We start from the raw sequence: 24,841 nt of genomic DNA, 5'->3' as shown, positions 1-24,841 counted from the left end.
GGCCGATGCACATGGGGCCATGACGACGAACACGGCGCAGGCAGGACCAAGCGACATCAACAGCAACGGGGGACCCTGCCGCAGGGCCTCTGCTCGGATGCCGAGGCACATTCCTGCCCAGGCCCTGCCCAGGCCCTGCGGCAGAGGCCCGGGATCAAGCCGGATCGGAACAGATGTACAGGCGGCCGGCTGAACGTGCTTCTGCAGCGAGGCCGCTCGCAGGAACGGCAGGCATGAATGCATTGGCCCGCGGGTGCCATCCGCCGACGGCATGTGTGTATATTGAGGAGCAGAGCCTCTTGGTTCACGAGAGAGGGTCGTCGGTGCGTCTCCATCAACGCTCATCATGGCCCTCGGCTGCCCAGTGCCGGTCTCTCATCTGCCGCAGCGTGGCTTCGTGTTCGTGCCGAACAGATAGCAACCGATAGCGGAGATACTTTTGCAGGTCGTGTGGCTCAAAGTCCCACGGAATAGCCAGGATCCCCTCGATGGTTTCGTACTGGTCGCCCACAACCACCGGGAGGTTCCGCCATTGGTCAAAGTCGACATCCCGGCGGCATTTCCGGAGACGGTCGGAGAACAACTCCCGGATGTGAGGAAAATCGAGGTGTCTTGCAAAGATGGCATGGGCCTGGACCCAATTCCGGATGCTGGCGTCGCTGGATCCGTGTTCTCCCGGGTCTCGTCTGGCTCGAGTCTGTGCCGTCGTCGAGGTCGATCTCCTGTTCGTCGACATCGAGGCGACACTGCCGGTGGGAGCAACAAACTCAAACTCCGAGTCATCCCAGCCGTCCGAGCGCGAGCGGATGCTCTTGGCAGCTCGCAACGATGCCGACGGTGACGGAGACGCTCTTTGTGCGAGTGTGTCTGCAGCGATGGTCTTATCGATGCTTGCGATGGACTTGCGCATCTCCCGAACAAATACATCGCGGTCGCCTTCGCGCCTGGCAGACGATCCTGGAGATGAAGCCGCCGTAGGAGCATCCGGGTCGAGTCCAAGCTTTTCCTTGACCTGGTTTTCGAGCAAAGCAACTTCGTCCTGATCGAGATCGACGCCGCACTTTTCGCACAGGTGCAGAAGCGATAGTGCCAGCAGCCGGCTCTCGGTCTCGGCCCTGGCTTGGCGATCGAGGCGACGGACGACCAGCGATGGGATCTTGAGGGACCGCGAGGCTCCGAGTCCGATACTGACGCTCAGCTCGTGCTGGATGAGCTGCAGTTGTTCCTCTGTCAGTGCTGACAACACTGGGGGCGAGTGAGCCCGTAGCTGCGACGCTGATGCAATGGGGTCGGGTATCAGACGATCCGGCGTGGTCTGGATGGTGGGTCGCACAGATGTCGCTCGACCAGAGAGCGCTGGGCGACTGGATGCCGACGACGGGGCATTCTCGCTGCAGTGGTCAGTGCTGGCGAGAGAAGCATCGGACCGCCGTTGTGGTCGACAGTAAAACCGAATTGGTGTTTTTTGGGCCGCCGCGGTCGATGGAGTGGCGGGATTCTCTGGCGGCTCTCTGAGGCCCGATACAGCGCCCGGAAAGGCACTGGCGATGAACTTGTTCAGGTCTTGGAGCGAAGCCTGGTTGGTGGAGCGGGCGGTGGGGCTCTGGGCATAGTAGTCCGGATGGACGTTCTTGACAAGCTGCAGAAAGTATTTCCGAACGAGCGGCCTGAGGGCCTGGTGAGCGGTGGCCATGAGGGATGCGGCGGGCGTGGCGACAGATACAGCGATCGGATGGGGGTGCAGCAGCTTTGAGGGAGGACAGATGCAAGCGGGACAGATGCAAGCGGGAGAGATGCAAGCGGGACAGATGCAAGCGGGACAGGGCCATGGAGACCGATCCGCAGGGCGCCATGGAAGAAAAAGGAGCGCCCCCATGTGACGCGCACGTGTCGCATCGCCAACCCGCTTTCCAGGTTTCACTATCAATTTATTCCGGCCCCCTCGCGGCTGCTCATCTCGAATATGAATACACGCTGTAGACCAAGATGCAGCAAAGTTGGAATCCGGCCATGGTCGGTTGACGGCATTCGGTATCACCTTGAGCCGATTGACGGTGGTGGTGGGCAATTGGTGTGGAGGAATGACCAATTGTATCATTGTTGGAAGCTCCACTCCGATTGCGGACAAGAATCACCGCCATCTGAATCTCTCTGGTTGGAAACCTAGTCAAGCGTGGCTGTGTGTCAGCGAGATGACATGATCGTTTGGCTATCAGGCAAGACTCACCTTGACAAGATGTCTTCCCACGACTGATTGAGCGAGCGATGCGTTTCTGGATCCGAATCAAGGACGCCACTGCACAGTATCTCTGCCAGCCCAAAATGCGCTGGTTTTGAGGAGATTCTTTCTTCCCCAAGAACAGAACCAGCCATCGTCGCTATTTTCTCGCCAGATGGCTCCCAAGAGAAAGACACCCCCCGACCCCGACCCGGGATCACCCAATGACTCTCCTGTGGCCAACAAACCCGTCATCAAATCGTGTCGTGCCTGTGGCCTGACCAACCATGTTAGGCCCTTCACCAAGAAGTGCACAGCCAGAATCGACAGCAGCCCTGCCTTGGTCGCTGAAATGGTCAGCCAAGCACCCAAGGTCCCTGTATGTGCCACGTGCAAGCAAGTGGGTCATGCCAGAAGCAACACCCCAAAGTGCCGTTTCTATAAGCCACTCTGGAGCTCTACCTTGCCTGACTGTGGCCCAAACGAGCAAGTCAAGGCCGACTACTCCACCGTCAAGTGCACCCTCGATGCCATAATCAAGAACGACACCTTGCACGACAAGATCGAGGAGACTGTCCGAGCCATGACACACGTGCAGTACGAAGCATCTCGTCTCCTGGAGCTGCATCTCAGGCGGTGCTTGGACGAGGGCATCACCCTCCCCACTGTGTCGTCGAGTGAACCCGCGTTTGTTCGAAAGTGCTTCAATATGGTACAGACAGGAACAGTGGGTGCCAGGACGAACACCCCGGAAGATGACAGGCACCTCCTCGACACATATGGGCTGTATCGACGTGCATGGAGTGGATCGTGTATCCTGCCTCCTGTGTCCCTCCCAAAGGGTACTGGGTCACAGGTCCTTGGTTTGGCTGTCAAGACCTATGCAGTCAACTGTGAGACCCACGTTCTCGATCGGTATTGGTCTCTCCTCCGTCTATTCTGCAACCTGGCCCTGATTGCTCCCAAGGATGTGAAACGTCATACACACGTCGACAACTGTGTCAAGCTGATGGAGAATCCCCTCTCCAAGACACTCCTCGTTGATCTGAGAAAATCCTTCGCCCACCATGCCGACCAGTTGTATGGGTTTCGGTACGAAAGCCACCAGGACCTGTACAAAGTCGTACCAATTCTGGCCAGTGAGGTCTCTCGCCTGACCCACCTGAAGGAGGCCCTCTTCATGGTGGTCTTTCAGAAGATGATCATTCCCAGGCTCGCTGAGGGATACCGATGATTCTGAAAGGAGAGCGTGGACGACTGAACGAGGAGATGTGTCAACCCATCCACCACATCGGGGCTGACAGACTCGAAGCACTCCAGACCCAGCACAAGGAGGTGGACAAGCAGATCGCTGTCAACACGAAGCGGATCAAGCGCCTCACCGATCGACTTGCCCAGACCAAGAAGCGCCTCAACATCCCTCGAGCACAGTGCACCTTGGTCCCACTCTGCGATGCCCGAGCCAAGTACATCAAGCTCGACACCAAAGCACTGTGGGAGATCCTTGGATACCAGACTGGCACTGGTCTCAAGTGGAACGACCTGAAGACCAAGGTCAACGACACCACAAAGCAAGAGATCTTCTGGCAGACCAACTTCAAGCTGGATCCGAGACTCTTTGGTGCCAGGGAGGAGGGAAAGCAGCTCTTTGGTTGCGAGATCACCACCGATGGGGTCGGGTGCTCAATCACCACGCTCAAGTACAAGATCCTGGAGAAGAAGGACCCTGATGCCAAACCAGAACCCGTGGACAAGGACGACAACACACTCACTCCCGAGAAGAAGATCCAGACCAGGGTCGGTCCCATTGACGACTCTCGGACCACATGGATTGGGATCGACCCTGGTGTGGGATCGATCTTCACCGCTGTCATTCGAGCACCCAGTCAACCATCCATCCAGGAGCAAGACGGTGTCAAGGTGACCAAGGCACAGCGTGCCAACGAGAAGATCGTGTCGTTCTCCAACAAGGAGTACCAGCATCGATGTGGCACCACCCAGGCGACCAAGTGGATCCAGAGCACCCACAAGATCCTTGGTCTGCAGGAATGGATGAGCACCACACCGAGCCCCAAGATCCCCGGGTTGGCTTCCTTCCTGCGATACATTCGCCATGTGTGTTCGATGGAGACATGCTGGAGAAACAGCTGTACTTCAGCCTGACTCGGCGACGGCGGTTCAAGCGACTCGATCTCCACAGCAAGCGACAGCGCACCGTCCACGAGATGTGCAAGCAGGTCATTGACCAGGCACCAAGGGAGACCGAAGTGGTGATTGCCTTTGGGAATGCATCCTGGAAGCAAGGGAAGGGATATGCATCCAGCCCACGGAGACTCAGGTTTGCCAAGTACTTTGAGCAGTTCCACCACCACCAGAGACGCCCACCAGACCGATCCGTCTCCAAGATCCATGTGTGCTCGGTGAACGAGTTCAACACATCCCAGGTATGCTCACATTGTCGGGAAGCCAAGCGACTCGAGAAGGTCGAGCATCTTGATATCGAGAAACCACACTTTGTCCGGAGCTGTGCAAGCTGCCATACGCTGTGGGATCGAGACATCAATGCAGCCAGGAACATGATCTCGGTATGCCGGTCGATCATCGCCACAGGAGATCGACCGGGTGTATTCAAGACTGTGCTTCCCAAACCAACCAAAACAAAGAGATTGCCAACGAAGACAGGAGTGCAATGCCATGGCCTACCCGCTGGGCCTACAAGTCAGTCAGCGGGCTTCAGACATCTGAAGCCTAGAAGGGAAAGTGTCCCGTTTTTTCTGGATAGACTGTAAGTATCTCGCACTGTTCCTTGAGTATTTCGACAGTGGATGCCGGGTCGCCCATATTCTGGGCAGTCCACTTCGGGGTTGCCATCCCTCTTGGGATGGTCGATGGGAGGTGTTTGACTCCCTTGCAAAGTGTGTGTGTGTGTGTGTGTGTGTGTGTGTGTGTGTGTGTGTGACGGCGAGAGGCTTCTCGCCTTCCCTCGGGGGTCTCTCGCCAGAGACTGCTCTTCTCGCCGACCGAGGTGGCTCCGAGAGCGCGTTTTTTCGTTCTCGCTCATTTTTTTAACAAGATATTTTTTCATAGTGTTCGGACCTGGACTCGCAAATCCAGCCTGTGCTATCCCCGATCTCACCCCCTCGACAGCGACCAGCGAGTGAGTCCTCGCTCGAAGGTGTGGACCAGAACACCGACCCGCTCACCAACGCACGTCCGATATGGCGCAACACATCACACGACTGGAATTCCTGGCGCCCCAGCCTCGCGGGCGTCCGACCGACCGACTCGTGGTTCAGGTCTCGCAGCTTCTCGAGTCCGCCTATGGCTCGTATGTCTGGCCGTCCGCCCTGGTCCTGGCAGCCTATATCCAAGCGCACTCGCAGCAGTTTGAGCACGCACGGGTGATCGAGCTTGGGTGCGGGACGGGCATGGCGGGCATTGCGGCGGCGCTCTGCGGGGCCTCGCATGTCGTGCTGACGGACCTGCCCGATCCGCCTGTGCTCAAGAACGTGGCCAAGAACAGGAGCCTCAACGGCCTTGACGAGACAGCGGTGCGGATTGTGCCGCTGCAATGGGGCACTTATAGCTTTCTCGAGCATCACTGGGCCGACATGGTCGATGCGGATTTCATCTTGGGGGCGGATCTGTTTTACGACTCGAGCGATTTTGACGACCTGCTCGCGACGGTGGCTTACCTCATGGGCGAAGCGCAAACCAGAGCTGGCCGGCGATGCGTATTCTTGACGACGTACCAGGAGCGGAGCTCGAGACGCTGCATCCAGTCGCAGCTGGAACGATACGGCCTGGTGGGTCAAGTGGTGCCGCTGGAGAGCTTTGGATTCGACCCTGACCACATCCGGACCGCCGTGGTTGAGCGCAACGGCCGAGCTGGAGACGAGGAAGCAGACGAGGAAGCCGCGGATGAAGATGATGAGGAAGATGATGAGGAAGATGAGGAAAGAAATGGTCGTCTTCCCGATTCTGTTGATAGCGTCATACTCCTGAGAATACAGCAGCGCGGCGAGCGAATCTAGCACCAGCGCGATCGATCGAGCCCGTAGGCAAATGCAGTGGGGAGTTTGAAGAGGGCTCACCCTGGCTGGAAGCAGCAAAGAATCGCTGATGGAGGCAGTGCAGGGGAGGGAGGAAGGGAGGGGAGTTGTGCACCGCGAAGACGACTGAGCTTCTGGGACGACATGGAGCGGGTATGGAAAGGAGGGGGGATCGAAACGCGGCCCAGGTCGGCCGCAGGGGTCGATGGGATATGGGCCAGACGGCCGTGGACAGGGAGGAGCCAATGGAAGCCGAGAAAAAAGAAAGGGGGGTGGCGAATCGGAGACAGGGCAGGAAGCGCCGGGGTTGGCGCAGCCTGGAGATTGTGCCAAACGGAAGGGACAGACGGACAGCTTCTTGCTTCTGCTGCCAGGCAGACGCAGTGCATCGGTGGGCGGCGGGTGTCTGGTGGGGATGGGCGGTTGCCATCGATAAAATTTGCAGCGGCAGCGTTATTCGGTGCTGGCGGAAGCCTGCCGATGCAGCAGCAGCGAACGGCGGGCGATGCCTGGAACAACGGGCCACAGCAGCCCACAGCAGCAACAGCAGCAACAGCAGGACATACAGCTGCACCACCATCCAACCCGAGCCGCCGGCTGGTGCGCGAGCAGGTCAGGCGGGCGTCGCGGCTTCCCGTTACGGCCCCCGCCGCACGGCGCCATGGTCGCCTGGCCAAATGCAAAAGTGGCTTAGCGACGGCAGGGCGCGTGTCGACAGCCCCACCGCCCACCCGGCTGGAAGCCGATTTGCAGCCGATCACGGCAGCGGCGGACAGCCCACAGCCCCACCACCGGCCGCACAGCCGGCGAGCTGCACCAATCGCGCGGAGTCGGCTGTCGCGTGCTCGCGCCGCCGCGCTTGCTGAGCGTGTATGCACTCTGGCCACATCATTGGTCCGCTGAGCGACAAAGCGCCGGTCCAGCAAGGGCCTGCGCGGTCCGGCAATGTGGCTGCGCGGGTGCCGCTGCGTGTCTCGGTCGCTGAGTGGTGCACCTGGCCGGTCGCACGGCGTCTGGTTGGTCGGCGCACTGAGCTGGCGACACACGCATTTGGCGCCGCGAGATTGCGCAAGCGGCTGTCCGGCTTGCGCGCACTGGGGATTGTTTGCGCGGAGCTGGCTGGCTGGCGCCAGTGTGCTGGTGTGCTGGTGTGCTGGTGCGCAGCGATTGGCCGGCGCTAAGTGCGCGGGCGCGGATCGAGGCGCGTGTCGGTGTGTGTCATTGGCGACAGCGGGCAGCTGTGCGACACTGTGTCACTGTGAATCAGTGTGTCGGCATGTGTGTCGGCATGTGCACGCCGGCCGCGCTGTTGCTGCGCTTGTCTCTGTCCGCCTGACCAGGCACCGTTGCCCACCAAGGTGGCTGTGCAGTCCCGATGCGGCGGCAGCACTGTGCATTTGGCTTTGTCGGAGTAACAATGCGAAGGCGAAATGTAAAAGCGAAGGCGAACAGCATGATTCCCCACAGACACTGCGCATCCCGCATCGCCCATCGTGCGGCGATATGGTGCTTGCCAAACAGCATGCATCCCGGGCTGTCCTTTGCTGCGTGTCTCGCATGGCCATTGCAACCATGCACGCAGCCGGTTTGTCGGTGGTGTCGGTGGTGTCGGCGGTCGGTGGTGTCGTCGCTTCCACGCCCCCACCCTCCTCCTCCCAGATCCGCCTCGGCCTCGCACCGCTCGTTCGCCGTCGACTCGGTCGCCCCAGCTCCATGTCCATCGCCGTGCTCTCTGCCCCCAGCATCACCACCACCAGACGGCCATCCCCTCCCGGCACGCACATAGCTGGCGCCGCGTCGTCTTCCTGTCGCAGATGTGGCTGGCGGACCCGCGAATCCGTATCGGCAACGGCGCGCCAGCGGACACAAGCCCCGGCCCGCAACCACTGGCGGGCGTCGGCCCTGGTCAGCAAGAGAAAACTGCATTAGCCTGTCTGGATACCCACCGTTGCCTGCACCGGCCCAACCCACTTGCACACAGGCCTGCCGCCCCTTGCCACGCAGCCGCGCACAGCCAAAGGGTGCCTGTCGCCGAGTGGTCCGCCCGGCGCTCGGCCGGCCAGCCGACCCGCCTGGTGCGACCCTGCACCCGCCAAGATGGTTACACCCTTCTGCACTTGATTTGGGTTTGGCAAGGCCGCATCGCTGGCGCGCTGTCCATTGGCGGGGCGGGCCTGTCGTCGTTGGCGCTTTGTCGCCGGTCGGTGCATCTGCCCGCTGTCGTCGCCCAGCGGCTGTGTCTGCTGCTCTCGCCGGTGTATCCTGTCGTCGACTCTGCCACTCGCCGTGTGCTCGCTCGACCGCATCTGTGCTCCCGTCAACTGCATTTGTGCGCTCTCGGCTGCTGTTCCACCACGCCGTCGCCTGTGACTCGTGCATTTCGTTGTCACCGGTGCATTATCGAAGCCCTTGCCTTGTCGATGCCCGCGCGCTTGTTGCAGCGCCACTGGCGCGGTCGTCAGTGTCCCTCGCTGTCCCTCGGTGTCCTTCGTTGTCCCTCGTTGTCCTGCCGTGGCTGTCGTGTGGTGGTGCGCTCGGCTTGCTTGCCGTCCGCCGTTGCTCTTGTGGCCATACCGCCATGCGGCGCCCTGCTGCAAGGTGTGTCGATGCCAGCTGATGCCGCCTTTGATCGCCACGGACCCACTGTCCGTGTCGATCGGCTGTCCACCCCGATCCACTGTCTGTGTTGGCGTGGCTGCTGCTGTTCACGCGCTCTGTGCTGCACACGCCTCTCGCTTGCCTCTCGCCTGTGTCTCGGCCTCGCCCCCCCCGTTGTCACAGTGCCGCACCCAGAGCCTCGCCAAATATGGAACTTCCCTGTGCTGGTATTCTCGTGCGACGATTGCTCAGTCGTCGCTTGGCTGCTCGTCTGTTTGCTCGCTTGCCGGCTTTTGGTCACGGCGCCGCCACTGGGATTCCGCCATATAAACCACCCGCGAGCCGGCCGTTCATGCCTGGTCTTGCAAGTCTTCCTGCCGGCCTTTCTTCCTTCCTGGCGTTCCCTGGCGTTCTCTGGCATCCTCGGCGCCCACACTTTCCCACGCACCCCAAAAAGCATCCTTTGGCTCCCTCGTCCCGACTGCGACACTGCCGCCCGTGTGCACTCCATTCTGCCCTTCCACCCTCCCGCCGCGCTCCATCCCACTTTCTCTCCCACGCTCCGTGGCTGCCCAAAAGCTCTCTCTTCGCCATGCTCGGCTCATACGACTCTCTGCTGCACGACCAGTTCTACACTGATGCATCCTCGCCCTTCTACCCGTCGACCCTATACCCGTCGCCCGTCCACGAATCCCGCCTGCACGAGCCGTCATACCGCGACCCTGCCACGCTCTTCTCGCCCTCTGTACACTATCCCTTCGAATCTCAGTTCTATGACTTTGATCTTGTCGCCTCGGCCGCGCCTTCGGCATTTACTCCCCAACCTCTTCCCGACTTTGTCGCGCCCGATGCCGCCTACCGGCTCGACGGCGTGGCCTTTGCCCCCGACTCGGCCCTCTCGGTCCCGGTCGCCCATGATGTGTACTCGTATTCGCTCCTTTCGCCGCCCGGAAGCCTGCTCGACTCGCCCGTTGCCCTGAACCCGACTCCCGCCAACCAGGCCATGTCGTCCTTCTCCTTCGACTCGATCGCCGCTTCGTCCATGGCCTCGCCTCCGGCCGATCCCCTTGCCGTTCCGTACTCGGCAAAGATCGTTGATATTCCTTCGGTCACGGCCCTCCCGACGCCTCCTCCCATGCGCCGTTTCTCCGCGGACCACATCGAGTCGCCGGCCTTTACCCTGGTCTCGCTGCAGGATGTGTCGCCCAACTGGTGCGGCCCGCTCGACGCGACGCAGTCCGCCGCCCCCGTCGCCATCTTCAACTCGCCTCCCGCCGTCGTGCCTGCCTCGGACGTCTCGGTCGACTCGGTCGCCCCCCAGCAGCATCACCACCACCATCACCTGCACGACTACATCGTCGATCCCTGCCACTCTACCGTCCTTGCTAGCCACCGCATGATGCCCACTGTGGACCTGCGCGAGCCCGTCCAGACCATGCTTGTGCCTTACCCCGACCCGTCCGTCCTCACCCGCTCGAGCAAGCGCAAGCGCGTCGGCGACCTCAAGATCGACATTCCTGTCAAGGCGGCCAAGTCGCTCGAGCACGTGTCTCCAAACCCTCCCACCCCGCTCTCCGACAGCACCGTCGACGACCACGATCATGACCATGACGATGACGAGGACGCCCTGTCGCCCCAGAGCAGGTTCAGCCCCGTCTCGCTCAAGTATGCAGATCTGAGCCAGTAAGTCCTTCATCACGGGCCCTGTGTCTGCTTGCGATTGCATTTCTCCATGGCTCCATGTCTCCCGATACCATGCCATGGCCTCGCTGCTTACCCCGCTGTTGCTCTCTTGCTTTCGCAGGGGCGAGAAAAAGTTCACTTGTCCCGAGCCCGACTGTCAGCGCACCTTCAAGCGGGCAGAGCACCTTGCTCGACACAGCCGCGTCCATACCGGAGAGCGCCCTTACGCCTGCGACTTCCCCGGCTGCACTCGCATGTTTTCCCGAGCCGACAACATGAAGGCCCACAAAAAGACACACGCGAGCTACCCAAAGGCGACCCGGCCCAAGAAGCCCAAGGCCTAGATCTATGCGCATGTGTCTGATCGCGCTTTAGCTCTGCGCACCCGTTCGATCCAAGCCAATCGTATTCCTCTCTTCTCTCCCATTCCCAAGCCGCGCGGGATCCTTCCCTCCCTCGTCCAAGTCCCAAGACCCAAATTCCTTTGCACCTGTCCTTGACGACTGACTCACACCCGTCCCGTCCCGAACAACATCGCCTCTCGAGCCTCCAAGGCGTCTGACTCACTTTCAATGTCTGCCAAGGCTATTATTTGCCACTATTTCCCCCTCGTTTTTTGCGCTTCTGCTCATCCTTTCCTTTTGCGCTTTATGCCCATCCTTCCCTTTCAATCCCACCTCCTCTCCCTTCCTCGTCACAATTTTCCTAGTATAAAACGTGTTGACCATAACTGTTGGTTGATCCAACTGATGTCACTAATCATGCACCTGCACCTCAAAGCCGTATCTGCATCCTCTCTCCATTTTTTCTTTACCCAACCCTCTTGCTCTTTTGCCCCCCCCCCATCCTCCTTGCCCCCTCGCTCGACCGCCGTTCTTTACCCGCCTCCCGCGCCTATCGTCCTGTCCTTCGATAATGACTGCTCTTCTACCATCGCGCTCGCAACTGAAACCAGGGGAGGAAAAATCTCCCCTGTTTCTCGCGACCAATCGGTCGCTCTTTCTGGATCCTGAATACACATGTTTATTCACAGTAGCAATTCGCCGTGGCCCTGACGATCCAGAGAGACCATGGACCGGTCCCATCCCAAGCCCCCAGGCCTTGCAGCCGTCTTTGCCCTCGCCATCCCGTTTGTACCAGCGCCTGTTTCATCTCGTCAGGGACCGGCCCTGCTGCACAAAGCCTGGCACCCCCACCACCACCACCACCGTCCCACCGGCCTTCGTCAAAATCCATCGATCACGGAGCGACTCCCATGATCGTGCGTTGCGACCGGCGTTGTATCCCGAGTAGGATCTGTTGTTGCAGATGACCAAACATCCCCACGAGGAAGAAGAAAGAACGCACCACCATCGAGAGGCCTGAGCGTGGTCCCATTGCACTCTACCGACACCATCGAGGCCGCTCCCATGCGGCTCGTCACGGCGGCCCCATCGCCAGCAAACCAGCAGGTCTCCAACCAGGCCGCTCAACGAACTGGCGATCCTGCTGTCAGCTTTCCCCGTCGTGCTGCTCGTGTGCTCGCGCTGCCGGTCCCGCTTCCCGATTGCCATCGCAACGTCAGTCGAGAGGCAGCACCTCTCCCAATCAGCCAGTCATTGTCCTTGGATCTCGCTCAGTCTCGATCCTGTCTCTGCCGACCTTGTTTCTCCCCCGCCCTTTCTCTCATACTCGCATCTTTGCTCCGCGATTGCACTCGGGCATATTCGCCCTCCCGTGCTTTGGATCGAGTCTGCCTTTCTTGACCGGTCGAGATTCTGCCATCGCGCCTCTCCTCCTCCTCCTCCTTATCATTGACATCCTCTTCTGTCTGCTCGCTGACGTGGAGGCTGTCAGTCGCATTTCTCGCCGTCCACTCATCTGCATATTCAAACTTGGCTGCAACAATCAGACCCAGAGGCTCCAGCCCAGCTCCTGTTGCGCCTTCGTCCGAGTCGCCCGGTCCCATCAATTCGGCCTCGTCATTCCAAATCGGGAGCACATCGCCTGCATTTTTGGGGGGGTCGTGTCCTTTGCCGCTCGTTACCTCCACTGGGCTCATCTGAATCTCGCATCGACACACTTCATCCTCGTTCTCGTGCCCGTCCAAGTCCATTGCATTGCATCGCATCGCATCGCATCGAGGCTTCCAACAATATTCACCCTGCGGTGCTCAACCTGGATAGACCGCCGCTGAATCCAACCTTCCATCAGTCCTACGGCTGCATCTATCCATCATGAGCACTCTGCTGAGCATCAAAGTCACCATCACCCAGCTGGGCACCACCAAGACCATCCAGGTAACGCTGGCTCTGCTCGCGATCTTGGTTCGCAGCCAAGAAGGTGTTGCGCCTCCCGTCGCTGCAGTGATACGTGTCCATTGAAGTCCAGCGTCTGGCCAGCATCCGGTCAGCATCTCGTCGTCGCTCCTAACCGCCCTGGTGACCATGTCGCTGCTTCGTCATACCGCTCTCTTCATCCCCTCGCGACAGGTGACGGGCAACATGTCCGTGTTCGAGGTCTGCAAGGAGATCCGCGACAAGTACGAGGGCTCCGGCGGCGCCGACCATGGTCTGTTCTGGCCCGACCAGCGCAAATGGCTCGTCTCCAACAAGGTCCTCGACTACTACGACCTCAAATCCGGTGACACCCTCGAGTTCAAGAAGAAGCACCGACTTCTCAAGTTCAGGACCCTTGACGGGAGCGTCAAGACGGCGCTGATTGACGAGAGCTCGCTCGTCAAGGATCTCGTCGCGGCCGTCTGCGAAAAGATTGGTGAGACAGCCTCGAACAGCTGCGGCTCGTGTCGGTTTCAGTTTCGGCTTCGGTTTCTGGGGATGGATCGATGGATTGGTTTTATGGAGATGAACGCAAGTACTTTGAGAGGGCTCCCATGTTACGTCCATCCCTGCCGCCTCGCGCCTCCTGCACTCGCACTCGCATCCGCATCCCCATTCATATTCGCATCCACATCTACATTCGCCCTCAAGGACTCTCCAATTCGGACGAGTACTCATTCCAGCGCGAAGTCGATCCATCCAAGGAGCCCGAAAAGACCAAAAAGAAGGACAAGGACCGCCACGAGATCGAGGAGCACAACTGGCTCATCCCCGACCAAAGCCTGCCCGAACAGGGTCTGACCGAGGCCGACACCGTCATTCTCAAGAAAAAGTTCTTCTTCACCGATCAAAACATTGACCGCAACGACCCGGTGCAGCTCAACTTGCTCTACAACCAGTCCAAGGAGATGATCATCTCCGGCAAGCATCCATGCACCCTGCAGGAAGCCATCCAGTTTGGCGCGATCCAGTGTCAGATCCAGTATGGTAACCACGAGCCGGACAAGCACAAGCCTGGCTTTTTGCCGTAAGTGCCGCATTTGACCGGCTCTTGTAGTATTGCCCTGCTTCCCATTGCCGCTTGGAACCTTGGAACCTTGGAACCTTGGAACCTTGGAACCTTGGAACTTTTATCATAACATCATTCCGGCACAATCTGCGCATGTTGTGGTGTTTGCTCGGCTATATGCGACCTCTCCCGTGTCTGCTTCCTCTGATGATTCCATCGATCGACCGAGAAAGGGGCCGATTCATGCACTGACTTGCTTCCAACCTCTTGTCTCGGCCTCCCGTCCCTTCCTCCCTCGCTTTCGCCCCCCTCCTAACAAATCCATCATCCGGCCAAACTGTATGACCTTCCAGAGTCTCCGAGTATGTCCCTCCCGAATACCGCAAGTCCAAGGATCTCGAAAAGAAGATCCTTGTCGAGCACTCCAAACTCCAGGGCCTCTCCGAACTCAATGCAAAGTTCCGCTTTGTACAGCTCAGCCGCTCCCTCAAAACCTATGGCATCACCTTCTTCCTGTGCAAGGTAGCTCGGCACTTGCTTGGCATCAGCGGCGACGTTCGTCATGAACAATATTGATAGCCGGTACTCGGAGATGGGGGCCGTTGAGTTGGCGGAGCTCTGTGGCGACGCGCGGCGGTCATCAAGTCGCATTGCTCCTAAGGATCACTTGCGACTCACTCTTGGCCTCATCCCTCTTGTATGCCCCTTCACATGCTTCCTTTGCACCACTCGCACCACTCGCACCACTCCCATCACTCGTATCTTGCCTGACGTCCGATGCCTTTTGCTCCGTAGGAAAAGCAACAAAAGAAAAACAAGCTCATCCCCGTCCTCCTCGGCATCACCAAGCAGAGCGTCGTGCGTCTGGATGTCGAGTCCAAGGAGATTATGCAAGAATGGAAGCTCACGCAGCTGCGTCGGTGGGCTGCCGCCAACAACAGCTTCACGCTCGACTTTGGCGACTATGCAGACGCATACTACAGCGTGCAGACTCCTGAAGGCGAGCAAATCTCCCAGCTGATATCCGGATACATTGACATCATCCTCAAGAAGCGAAAGGACGCCGAAAAGATCGTCGAGCACGAGGTCGAAGAGCAGGCTGTTGTGGAAGAGTACGTCCGCCCTGCCAAGGCCATCGCCGTTGGATTTAGCGCTGGCGGCGCCCGGCAAGCCACCGAGAGCCACCCGACGGGCGTCGGCATGGCTCCTGGATGGGGCGGTGGGCCACAGATGTATGGCGGGATGCAGTATGGAACCGGCATCGGCAGTGCGTACAACACCCAGATTGCGAATGCTCAACAGTCGCTTCTGCAAAACATCCGGAGCGCCTGTGCCCTGATCAACACCGTGGCCATGGACTTGGGCATCCCTGTGGCGCTGCCACCCATCGGAAGCGACCCTGCCTCGATTGCGTGGAGGCAGCAGACCGTGGACATGAGTGCCACATCGGTGGCCTCTCAGATCGCAAGCCATCTTGCCGCCATCGCCGCCATCATCAACTCGGTCTCTGGCAATCGCGACACGGTCGACTACGACGCCATGGGCTCCAAGATCCTCACCGTCCAGTCCAACATGGGTCAGATTGGCCAGGGCATGAAGATGTTGGCTGGCCTCGCCGACTCGGACGAGCAAAAGGACGAGCTCCTGAAGGCGGCCAAGGCGCTCGCCCAAACCACGGGCCAGATGCTCGAGCTTTCCCAGAGCGTCATTGCGGGCCAGCCCAGCAAGGAGAGCTTCTATGGACTTACAGGCGAGGTTGCCGGTGCCGCCTCCGATCTCCTTGGCCTGATCGATCGTCTGGACGTCTCCGAGGACAGCCAGAACGACCTGATCGATGCCGCCAACGCCGTCGCTAAGGCCTCGGCCGAGCTCGTTGCCGTCGCAAGAAGCATCTCGACGGGCTTCAAGGAGCCCGATCTGCAGCAAGCCGTTGCTCAAGACACACGCTTTGTTGCCGACTCGGTTAGCCAGTTGGTCGCATGTGCAGCCGCAATCTCGCCATGCATCACCAGTCAGCTTTGCTTTGACGAGCTGCTGGAAGCCTCGGTGCTACTCAAGGAGAACATTGCCTCGCTGACCGAGTCGTCCCGGCCATGCCAAAACGCCAAGCTGACGACGGCTCTGCACGAGTCCATCGCCAAGGTCGAGGAGGCCATTGCTCGTCTGATCGACAAGGCCAAGAATGGCGGCGACAAGAATCGCGTCGATCCGCTCGATCTCTGCTACGACCAGCTCCAGGTCTCGATCGAGCAGATGCTCGCCAACATTGCCGACTCGGAGGGCATCATCCGCGCCGCTCGTGACATCGCCTTGACCGCGACTCAGTATGCCAACACCCTCAAGAGCACCTCGGCCGAAACGGCCAATGCCGATGAGCGCGGGCGGCTGCTCAACTCGGCGCGGCTACTCGCCGATGCCACCTCGATGATGGTCGGCGCCGCCAAAGATGCCTCGAAGAACACGGCCGACATGGACAAGCGCCAGGCCTTGAACACAGCCCTGCACGAGCTGCAAGAGGCCTCGCGCCGCGCCGTCGGACCCGAACTCCATGTCAAAGTCTTCAACAAGCTCGGCAACGGCATGAAAGCCTACGTGACCTCGGCGCACCAGCTCACTGCCGCCATCAAAACCGCCGCCACCTCGAACCGCAATCAGTCCTCGCAGATCCAGATGAACCAGGCCTCCAAAAAGGTGGCGGACATCATCCCTGCGCTCGTCGTTGCGCAAAAGGCCTATGCAGGCGCGCCAACGGACACCGTCTCGCAGCTCAAGCTGCTACAGGCCGCCAAGCTGATCATCACACCCGGCAGCGCCATCATCTCGGCCGCCAAGGCTGCCGCCCCGACGATCGGCGACGCTGGTGCCCAGAACCAACTCAACTCCACCACGAACCGCAACTCGGACGACCTCACCGCGCTCGAGAAGGCACTGCAGGTGGCCGAGGACATCAGCCTCAAGTCCGAGATCGAAAACGCCGTCGACTCGGTGCGAGGCATGCAGGATGAGCTGCTTGTAGCATCCCAGAACGTGACTGCTCTGGAGTCCTGCAGCGAGGAGGACGGCCGATTTGCCCAGCAGCAACTTCAGGACCTTGTCAAGAACATTGACCGCACCGTGGGAATGCTCGTGACAGGCGTCGAGCAGACCAACGGCAAGTTCACCCGCGCCGCTGCCGCCGATGCCGTCAGCTACCTGCAGAATCTCAAGTCTGCATCGATGACCCTGGCCTCCTCCGAGAAGGACGAGAATCTGCGCCAACAGATCCTGAGCGCCGCCATGGGGGTGGGCGACACTCTGGCCTCTCTGATCTCGGCCGCGAAGACATCAATCGACGTGCAAGACTCGCCGGCCGATCTGGACGCCATTTCCAAAAGCGCCGCAGAGGCCTTGAGCAGCATTGTGGCCTGTCTTCCTGGCCAGCGCGACCTCACGATTGCTCACGGCAATATTTCCAAGACAACGGATGCCCTCAAGACCAGCGGACTTTCCAAGGCCGCGGGCGAGGGTGAAACGTACCAGACGGCACAAACCAAACTGCAGGCGGCCGCCTCGGGCCTCACCGTCAGCGCCAACAACATGGTCTTGGCCGCCAGAAGCACTCCTCTGGAGCTCAAGAACGCCGCCGGCTCCTACCAGGCCGCCTTTGCCAAGCTGCTGCAGGCGTGCGAATGCTTCTGTGTCAAGACTACCGATGCCTCCGTGAGCGCCAAGGTCGGCACGCACATGGTGGAGATTGGATCTGCGAGCTGCGACCTCCTCGTTGGCGCCAAGGCCTCGTTCAGTGACCCTGCAAACGCCGGTTTGCGGAACCAGCTCATTTTGTCGGCCTGCAGCGTTGCCGACCTGGTCAACAAGCTCTTGGACGTGTGCTCGGCCTCTGCCCCAGGCCACACCGAATGCAACCAGTCGCTGCAGAGCCTGGCTCAGTCTCTGGCCAAGCTCGAGGGCATCAGTGACGGCGGCAGCAGCGACTCGTACGGCGACTGCTTCGTCAAAGTCTCCTCGGCCTCCAAGGACTTTGCAACGGTCTCCAAGAACATCGTACCGCTGGCCAAAGAGGGCAGCCCCAGCAAAATGTCCCTGGGCATCGTCGAGGTCTGTAAGGTGCTCAGTGCCGTCACTGACGCCAACATCCGCGCCATCTACCTGATCGGCGTCTCGGACAGCTCCTCCGTTGCCGCGGTCCCGCCCGTGCTCGATCAGGGCTCGTTTGCCCAGGCCGGGGCAGACATCAAGGATGCGTGCAAGGAGCTTGTCAACCCCGAGAACACACAGCAGCAGATTCTTGCGCTGGCGGCCAGCATAGCCAAGCACACCTCGACCCTGTGCACCAGCTGCAAGGTTGCTGGCCAGAATCCAACCGTTAGTCCTCTCTCGAAGCAGCAGTTCATCACCTCGGCCAAGGACGTTGCTGGCAAGACCTCAGCCTTGGTCAACAGTCTCAAGGCACTGGCCATCGAGCTGAGCCCTGAGGCCCGCGAGCAGTGCGAGGCAAACACCAAGCCGCTCATCGACGCCGTCGACAAGCTCGTCAGCTTTGGCATGTCTCCGGACTTTGCCGGACAGCCAGCAAAGATCTCCGAGACTGCAGCCGTGGCGCAAAGGCCACTGATCGACTGCAACCGCGCGCTCCTGGCCACCGGTCAGGACCTGGCAAACACCGCCAAGTTGATCTGCACCAATCCAAAAGACCAAGGCTCGATCCAGGTGCTCTCGGCGTACGTGCGAGCTCTGACCGACTCGATCAAAAACGTGGCCGACACCATCGCAGCGAACGCACCCGGCCAGAAAGAATGTGACCAGGCGCTTGAGCAACTGGCGCAAGGCGTGAGCGAGCTTGAGGCAGCTAGCATGGAGGCCTCCATCAACAACCTGGCGCCAAGACCGCCCGTCGACAAGAACAGCCTTGTCGATACCGTCAAGACGCTGTCATCCCTGGTCGAACTGGCCGCCAAGGCCGTGAAGGAAGATACCAGTCAGCTCGGATCGTCCATCTTGGAGATCCCAAGCAACTTTTCGGCAGTACGTGTCGTCGGAAACGGCGATGGGCCCATGCTGCTGGGTGGAGCGCTCTATCGGGGTGCTTTGATGCTACTTGTCGTGTTTGGGCGCTGCATGACCAGCCGCGCATATCATGGATATGCTTGAGTATCAGAGGCAGGTCTGCACTGGCTCAGACACAGGTATACCCGCAACGCTCCCGCCGTCTCCGTACGCCATCTCACCCAATGTTGTGTCTCCGCCTCTTCGAATATTTCATAGGCCGCAGCGCACACCATCGCCATCGCTTCCAATTCTCCCGATGCAGAATCGCAAGCGCAGATCCTCAACAACAGCAAGGTCCTCGGAGATGTGCTGGTGTCCTTCATTCACACCGCAAAGCAGGCCAGCAGTGCCGCCGGGATCAAAGATGCCGCCGTCAAGAACGAGGAGATGCGAGCCAAGGTCCGCGCCGCGATCAGCAAGATCGTGACGACCCTCGAGGGCTCGCGTGACGACTCGGGCGAGTTTGCCAAGTCCGTGGAGGCCATCGAGGGCATTGTGGGCTCGCTGGACTCGAGGATCCAAAAGCTCGTCACGGCAACGAATGCCCAGCCGTATCAAGTCTGCGCCAATTCCATCGAAGCCTCGTGCAAGCAGGTCGTCGAGACAGTCGGCGACGTCATCGGCAAGGCAAAGACTCCGGCGCAATTCCGCGAGCTCGCCCAGAAGATCTCGACAATGTACGACCAGATCGCCCAGGACGGCGGCTCAGCCATCTGTGCCGCCGAGGATCTGAAGGCCAAGCAGGGTCTCCAAGACGCGCTGCGCGAGCTCGGCGGATCCAACATCAAGCTCATCGAAGCCATGCGCCTCGCGAGCTCCAAAAGTGCCGCGGATAGCGCCAGTCGCCTGAAGCTCAACCAAACAGCGCGCGAGGTATCGACTGCGGTGGCCAACTTGATGAACGTCTTGAAGGAGGGATCCAAGGGGCTGCTTGTCTGCCAGGCGGCTGTCGGCAGCGTCAACGATGTCATCTCTGATCTCGAGTCGACAATCATCTTTGCGCAAGCCGGACAGCTGGACCCGGTCGACACCAAGGACAATTTCGGTCGCCACAAGGACAACCTACTGACCTGCGCCAAGCAGATGATTGAGCTTGCCAAGGGTTTCATCGGCGCCGTCACCGGAAACCAGGAGCAGCTCGCGACCGTGGCTACCAACTCGGTCAAAGCCATGGAGGCCCTGAAGGACCAGGCAAAGAAAGCCGCCATCTCGGTGACGTCGGGAGACAAGCACATGCAGCAGCAGCTCCTGTCGGCGGCAAAGTCGGTGTCCGAGTCCCTGCAGGGCCTGATCAACGGCGCCATGAACGCATTCGGAAAGACCCCCAACGACCCGTCGATGGTTCTGTTGGCAGCAGCCGTCAAGGTCGAGTTTGGCGCCATCTCGGACCTGATTCGGGTGACCAAGCTCCTGGGCGACGAGTCGTCGCGAGGCATCCGCGCCCTCGACGGCGCCACGACAGACATTGACGAGGCAGTGCAGGTCCTGGGCTCGGAAGCTCCCGCCGAGGGAACGGCTCTTCCGGAAGAGGTCGTCAACCTGGCCAAGAACCTGACGACCGCCGCGGCGCTGCTGGTAAATGTGTCGAGCGGCCATCAAGACGAAATGGTGGCGGCAGCCAACGCGATCAAGAAGCAAGTCGTCGACCTGGCCCGGGCCGGCAAGGCCTCGACGGAAAACGCACCGGACGACAAGAAGAACGACATGATCGAGGCCGTGAGAAAGACTTGCGTCGCCGTCAATGTCCTGCTCGCACGCGTGCGCCAGCTTCAAGAGAACAACACTCTAGCCAACAAGGCCAACATCCAGGGTGGCGCCAAGCAGGTCGCCACGGCGGTTACCGAGGTTGTTACGGCGGCGGCCGGGCTAGTGCCAGGAGGCTATGTCGATCCAAATGACCCGAACGTCATCGCCGAGCGGCAGCTGCTCGCAGCCGCTGCATCAATCGAGGCCGCCTCAAAGAAACTGCTCGAGCTGCGCCCGCCTGACAAGCCTCGGGCGGTCAACGAGGACCTCAACTTTGAGGACCAGATCCTTGAAGCCGCCAAGGCGATCGCGGCCGCCACAGCCGCCCTGGTGCGCTCTGCCACAGGGGCCCAGCGCGAGATTGTGTCCAAGGGCAAGGTCTCGAACGGGCCCGGCAAGACTTACTTCTCGGACGGCACATGGACCGATGGCCTTGTCTCTGCTGCCAAGATGGTCGCTAACGCCACGACGGACCTCTGTGAGGCCGCAAACCAGGCAGTCAAGGGCGGTGTTCAGCGCGAGCGAGTGATTGCCTCGGCCAAGGCTGTTTCGTCGTCGACGACACACCTCTTGGCGGCCGCAACCACAAAGACAGATCCCAACTCGCAAGCGCAGATCCGGCTCCGCGCTGCAGGCAAGGCTGTCACATCGGCAACGGACCAGCTGGTGAAGGCTGCCGAGGAAGCCCTGGCATTCAACGAAGCCGAGCAGATGAGCAACATGATGCAGGCCGCGACCTCAACAACCTCCACGACGGCAGCTCGTGTCATGGAGATGGAGGCGCAAGTGTCGATCCTGAAGATGGAGAAGGAGCTGGAGAAGGCTCGCTCGAAGCTCGCAGCAGTGCGCAAGGGCCGATACGAGGGTGCTCAGGCGACCCAAGCGTTGAGCGCCGCACAGACGGCCAGTGCGGCGGCAGCCTCGCCCGCTGCGGCCAGTCCAGGATCCGACAGCGCAGCGACCCCATCAAAGACCTCGCCTGCAAGGAAGACGGCTGGGCGGATGTAAAGAGCCCACACGCACCTCCTGGAGACCACCGCCCACTCGGAACAGTGGCCAGCCCAGGCACCCTCGGCTTTCGCACGCATTCCAAGAACAACAGGCAGCGACAGCATGGCCGTGCGATCTCTGCCACAAATATCTTGACAGCAATTTGAAATGATGATGTGCCTCGTTCCCATACTTCCCTCAGCGTCGCTGGTTTGATTCCTATAGAACAGCAATGAGAGTATCTGCAATATCCGTTCTTGGACATGCGCATGCGCATGCGCAGCCGCCTCAGTAGCTCGTCGCTGACTGGAAATACATGTTCTTCGCTTTAACAAGTCCTTCGGCGTGGGATGTGGGATGTGGGATGTGGGATGTGGGATGTGGATGTGGGATGTGGGATGTGGGATGTGGCGGTGCGGCTGGCCTGCAGAGAGGTGCTTCTCGCCGGGCTCTCGCTCTCGTCCAGTGTCCTCGCTGTCGGAGAGCACCCAAGGCGCTCTGTTGTTCGCGCATTTTTTTCATAGCACATCATCTCGCGAGCACCCCAGCCGATCGTCGCTGTGGACAAGCCAGCCACACCGACCCCCTTCCATTCTCCTGATCAACATCGTCCGGTGGCAGAAGCAGCAGTAGCAGCGACATGTGGAAGACCCCTCGACAACCGGCGCTTATCCTGCGACTTCCCTCTCAGTCTTGGCTGCTGCGGACAGACAGCAAGCCTATCGCCTCTGCCCATGTCTCGCTCAGGCACTTTTCCGCTCTCCCTCTGGATCCGGAAGCCAAGGCGCAAAAGGGCCGTCTGGAACAAGTCATCAAGACCTTTGCCGCGCCCATCCGCTACGCCATCGCCTATGGCAGCGGGGTGTTCAAGCAGCATGGCTATTCGGATGCCAAGCTGGGGTCAAAGGTAGTTGAGCGCGAGATGGACTGCAAGCCACTTTGAGTATCCGGCGCAATCGCTGGATGCCGATGCTGCTGGCCGAGGAGAGCCCTGGCACATCGATGCAGTGTGCTCATTCGGCCCTATCCGTGGACGACTGGAATCCGGCCTCTGTCGATTTCTGTTTCCAGGATGCGCCAATGGTTGACTTTATCTTCGGCGTCACGCACCCCGAGCATTGGCATTCACTCAACATGCGCGAGAACCCATCGCACTATTCGGCCGTCCGATACCTGGGCAGCCGCTTTGTCTCAGTGATCCAAGAGAACTTTGGTGGACACATCTACTACAACCCGTACTGCACCGTCGATGGGCTGGTATGAATCGCCGCATCGTCGCATCATATTGCATCTGATGTGGGGGGCTGCCGGGGTCATTTGCCTTTGCCTTGCCGGTGCTGGCGATATCCGCTGCTCCGCTCACCTAACTCGTCTCTCGTTGGTGGCCATTCCAACCACGCGGTGGTGATGGGGCCTATGCTGACTGATATCCGCTGATGCTGGTTGATATCCGCTGATGCCGACCAATGCGCCAGACGATCAAGTACGGCGTGGTTTCCATCGACCGCCTCAACGACGATCTCAAGAACTGGAGGACAATGTATCTCGCAGGACGCATGCAAAAGCCGGTGAGTTGCCGTCGGCAAGCGCGACCAAACAGGGTCACTCATCAGCAATCCAATGCCGGGCGCTGATGGGCTGCCGGCTATCGCATCGGCCTCCATGATCAGGTTATGACACTCCGTGAAGACGCTCGAGTGCAGCTGGCAAACCAAACGAACCTGGAAAACGCCGTGCGGGTCGCGCTGCTGCTGCTTCCGTCCGAGTTCACCGAGGAGGAGTTGTTTATTGCGATTGCGGGGCTGTCATACCGAGGTAAGAGGCTGGGCGGCAATGACGCTTTGGCCGCGGTCAACCCGCCCAGGGCCTGGAGAGTGGTCAGATTTACCCCCGGACGCAAGGGCGCTGCCGACTCGCGACGATCTGGCTTGACAACCATGTGTCTCTCAGCGATCTGACAAATGCCTCGCCTCAAACGCCTCCAGGCGACTTCCGCATGCAAGTTGGCGAAAATCCTCATAAGATCAGAAACATTGTCACGAGTCAGCTGCCCTTGTTCCGAGCAATGTACCAGCCTATCATCGAGAATATGCCCAATGTGAACTATGTGCAGTACGACAACGAGAGGCTGCAGCAGGATGAAGATGTCAAGGTCCGCGGCCAGATGCTGCAGAAGCTCCCAAAGAGTCTTCAGGAACGCATCCAGACGAGCCATCGGTGGTATATCTCGCGCACTCGAACCCAGGCGCAGACACCGATAGGTAAGCATCCAGCACAAGGCCAGGATTAGCGTGCTGTCTTGCCGCTGCCGCAGGTGCCTCTCGACGGTTTGATCTGACCGCCAAATTGTTACCCGACGCAGGCGAACCGCTATTCTCGCAATCCGTCGTCTCCTCTCCACACTTTGAGGAGTACGTCGGCAAAGGCAAGTCTGCGGCTCATGTAGCTCCGTGATGGCATGGAGTCATCCATGTCGATTAGCAAACCGGACCTGTCCTGGGTCGTTGTGGCTGCCCCCAGATACAAGATCATCGGGAAGTGGCAATGCTGGTTCTAACGAGATCAACTCCTCCGTCCAACCCACGCAGGTCTGGCCAGGGTTGTTGGACGTCCGGCTCTGGTACAGTCGATCAAAGGCCTTGTCACAGCCGGCCCGGCTCGTTCAGCAGCGTACGTCTCTGCCAAGTTGAAGAAGCGAGTGGGTTCAAAGTAGATAACCGTATCGAGTCCCGAGAGCACAGACGGCGCTGAGCCCGAGGGTGAACCCAGTGCCCACCTCATTATGATCGATCGCCGAACAGGACCGAGCCGAGTCCTGCCTCACGCACCACGGACTGAAATAGAGTCTTTATCGTGGAAACCTCATGCCCACGCCCTGTCTCCGAAAATCCGCGAATAGAGGGCGGGGCGGGAGTGCACGGGCGATTGCTTGCAGCGGGGACTGCCCCGATTGGCACCGGCCGTGGTGCTTCTATTTCAGTTACGAATTACAGAGATACGATAGCAGCGAGACTCTGGCATCCACGTCTCTCGATGGGATGGGAAAGGAGCGGGCGCATCTTGCGCATGCATCGCGCATTAGACCCCAGACAACAACGGCTTGCTTCCTCAAAAATCCAGAGCCCTCTCCTCAGGATAGGCTGTCGCTGCCAGCGATAGCGATTCGTGTGCGCCAAGCATC

At 59.8% G+C, this 24,841-nt stretch overlaps 8 protein-coding genes across 8 annotated transcripts; 5 read left to right on the top strand and 3 right to left on the bottom strand.

Annotated features, from left to right (window-relative positions):
• Positions 1-243: 243 nt before the first annotated feature.
• Positions 244-1,808, bottom strand: BJ171DRAFT_498114 (uncharacterized protein). The gene has a single exon (XM_053110346.1). It carries the CDS (start codon positions 1,691-1,693, stop codon positions 335-337), a length of 1,359 nt encoding a protein of 452 aa, XP_052968619.1. The 5' UTR covers positions 1,694-1,808; the 3' UTR covers positions 244-334.
• A 1,383-nt stretch (positions 1,809-3,191) lies between these two features.
• Positions 3,192-4,336, bottom strand: BJ171DRAFT_498108 (uncharacterized protein). Its single transcript, XM_053110345.1, has one exon. The coding sequence runs from the start codon at positions 4,024-4,026 to the stop codon at positions 3,493-3,495; it is 534 nt and encodes a 177-aa protein (XP_052968618.1). The 5' UTR covers positions 4,027-4,336; the 3' UTR covers positions 3,192-3,492.
• Positions 4,337-5,293: 957 nt separating this feature from the next.
• Positions 5,294-6,292, top strand: BJ171DRAFT_498101 (putative methyltransferase-domain-containing protein). Its single transcript, XM_053110344.1, has one exon. It carries the CDS (start codon positions 5,437-5,439, stop codon positions 6,250-6,252), a length of 816 nt encoding a protein of 271 aa, XP_052968617.1. The 5' UTR covers positions 5,294-5,436; the 3' UTR covers positions 6,253-6,292.
• Positions 6,293-7,533: 1,241 nt separating this feature from the next.
• BJ171DRAFT_473527 (uncharacterized protein) lies at positions 7,534-8,597 on the bottom strand (the record flags this gene model as incomplete). Its single annotated transcript, XM_053108706.1, has 3 exons — positions 7,534-7,659; positions 7,740-8,156; positions 8,217-8,597. The coding sequence occupies 3 exons, from the start codon at positions 8,595-8,597 to the stop codon at positions 7,534-7,536; spliced, it is 924 nt and encodes a 307-aa protein (XP_052968616.1).
• A 2,079-nt stretch (positions 8,598-10,676) lies between these two features.
• Positions 10,677-10,850, top strand: BJ171DRAFT_402378 (uncharacterized protein; the record flags this gene model as incomplete). Its single annotated transcript, XM_053107217.1, has 1 exon — positions 10,677-10,850. A coding segment is annotated over one exon (174 nt), but the record flags the coding sequence as incomplete, so codon positions are not given.
• Positions 10,851-12,166: 1,316 nt separating this feature from the next.
• BJ171DRAFT_611596 (uncharacterized protein) lies at positions 12,167-12,821 on the top strand (the record flags this gene model as incomplete). Its single annotated transcript, XM_053115283.1, has 1 exon — positions 12,167-12,821. A coding segment is annotated over one exon (561 nt), but the record flags the coding sequence as incomplete, so codon positions are not given.
• Positions 12,822-13,011: 190 nt separating this feature from the next.
• BJ171DRAFT_498098 (uncharacterized protein) lies at positions 13,012-21,996 on the top strand. Its single transcript, XM_053110343.1, has 5 exons — positions 13,012-13,305; positions 13,521-13,896; positions 14,232-14,400; positions 14,674-18,900; positions 19,141-21,996. Exons 1-5 carry the CDS (start codon positions 13,035-13,037, stop codon positions 21,676-21,678), a joined length of 7,581 nt encoding a protein of 2,526 aa, XP_052968613.1. The 5' UTR covers positions 13,012-13,034; the 3' UTR covers positions 21,679-21,996.
• A 196-nt stretch (positions 21,997-22,192) lies between these two features.
• BJ171DRAFT_498097 (mitochondrial matrix Mmp37) lies at positions 22,193-24,544 on the top strand. The gene is made up of 7 exons (XM_053110342.1): positions 22,193-22,567; positions 22,732-22,917; positions 23,136-23,228; positions 23,331-23,475; positions 23,646-23,921; positions 24,023-24,085; positions 24,249-24,544. Exons 1-7 carry the CDS (start codon positions 22,301-22,303, stop codon positions 24,371-24,373), a joined length of 1,155 nt encoding a protein of 384 aa, XP_052968612.1. The 5' UTR covers positions 22,193-22,300; the 3' UTR covers positions 24,374-24,544.
• The last annotated feature ends 297 nt before the right edge of the window (positions 24,545-24,841 follow it).

Source organism: Polychytrium aggregatum, assembly GCF_025602895.1.
Source record: "Polychytrium aggregatum strain JEL109 chromosome Unknown BJ171scaffold_11, whole genome shotgun sequence".
NCBI lineage: Eukaryota > Fungi > Chytridiomycota > Chytridiomycetes > Polychytriales > Polychytrium > Polychytrium aggregatum.
This window is presented reverse-complemented; position numbering and strand designations above follow the sequence as displayed.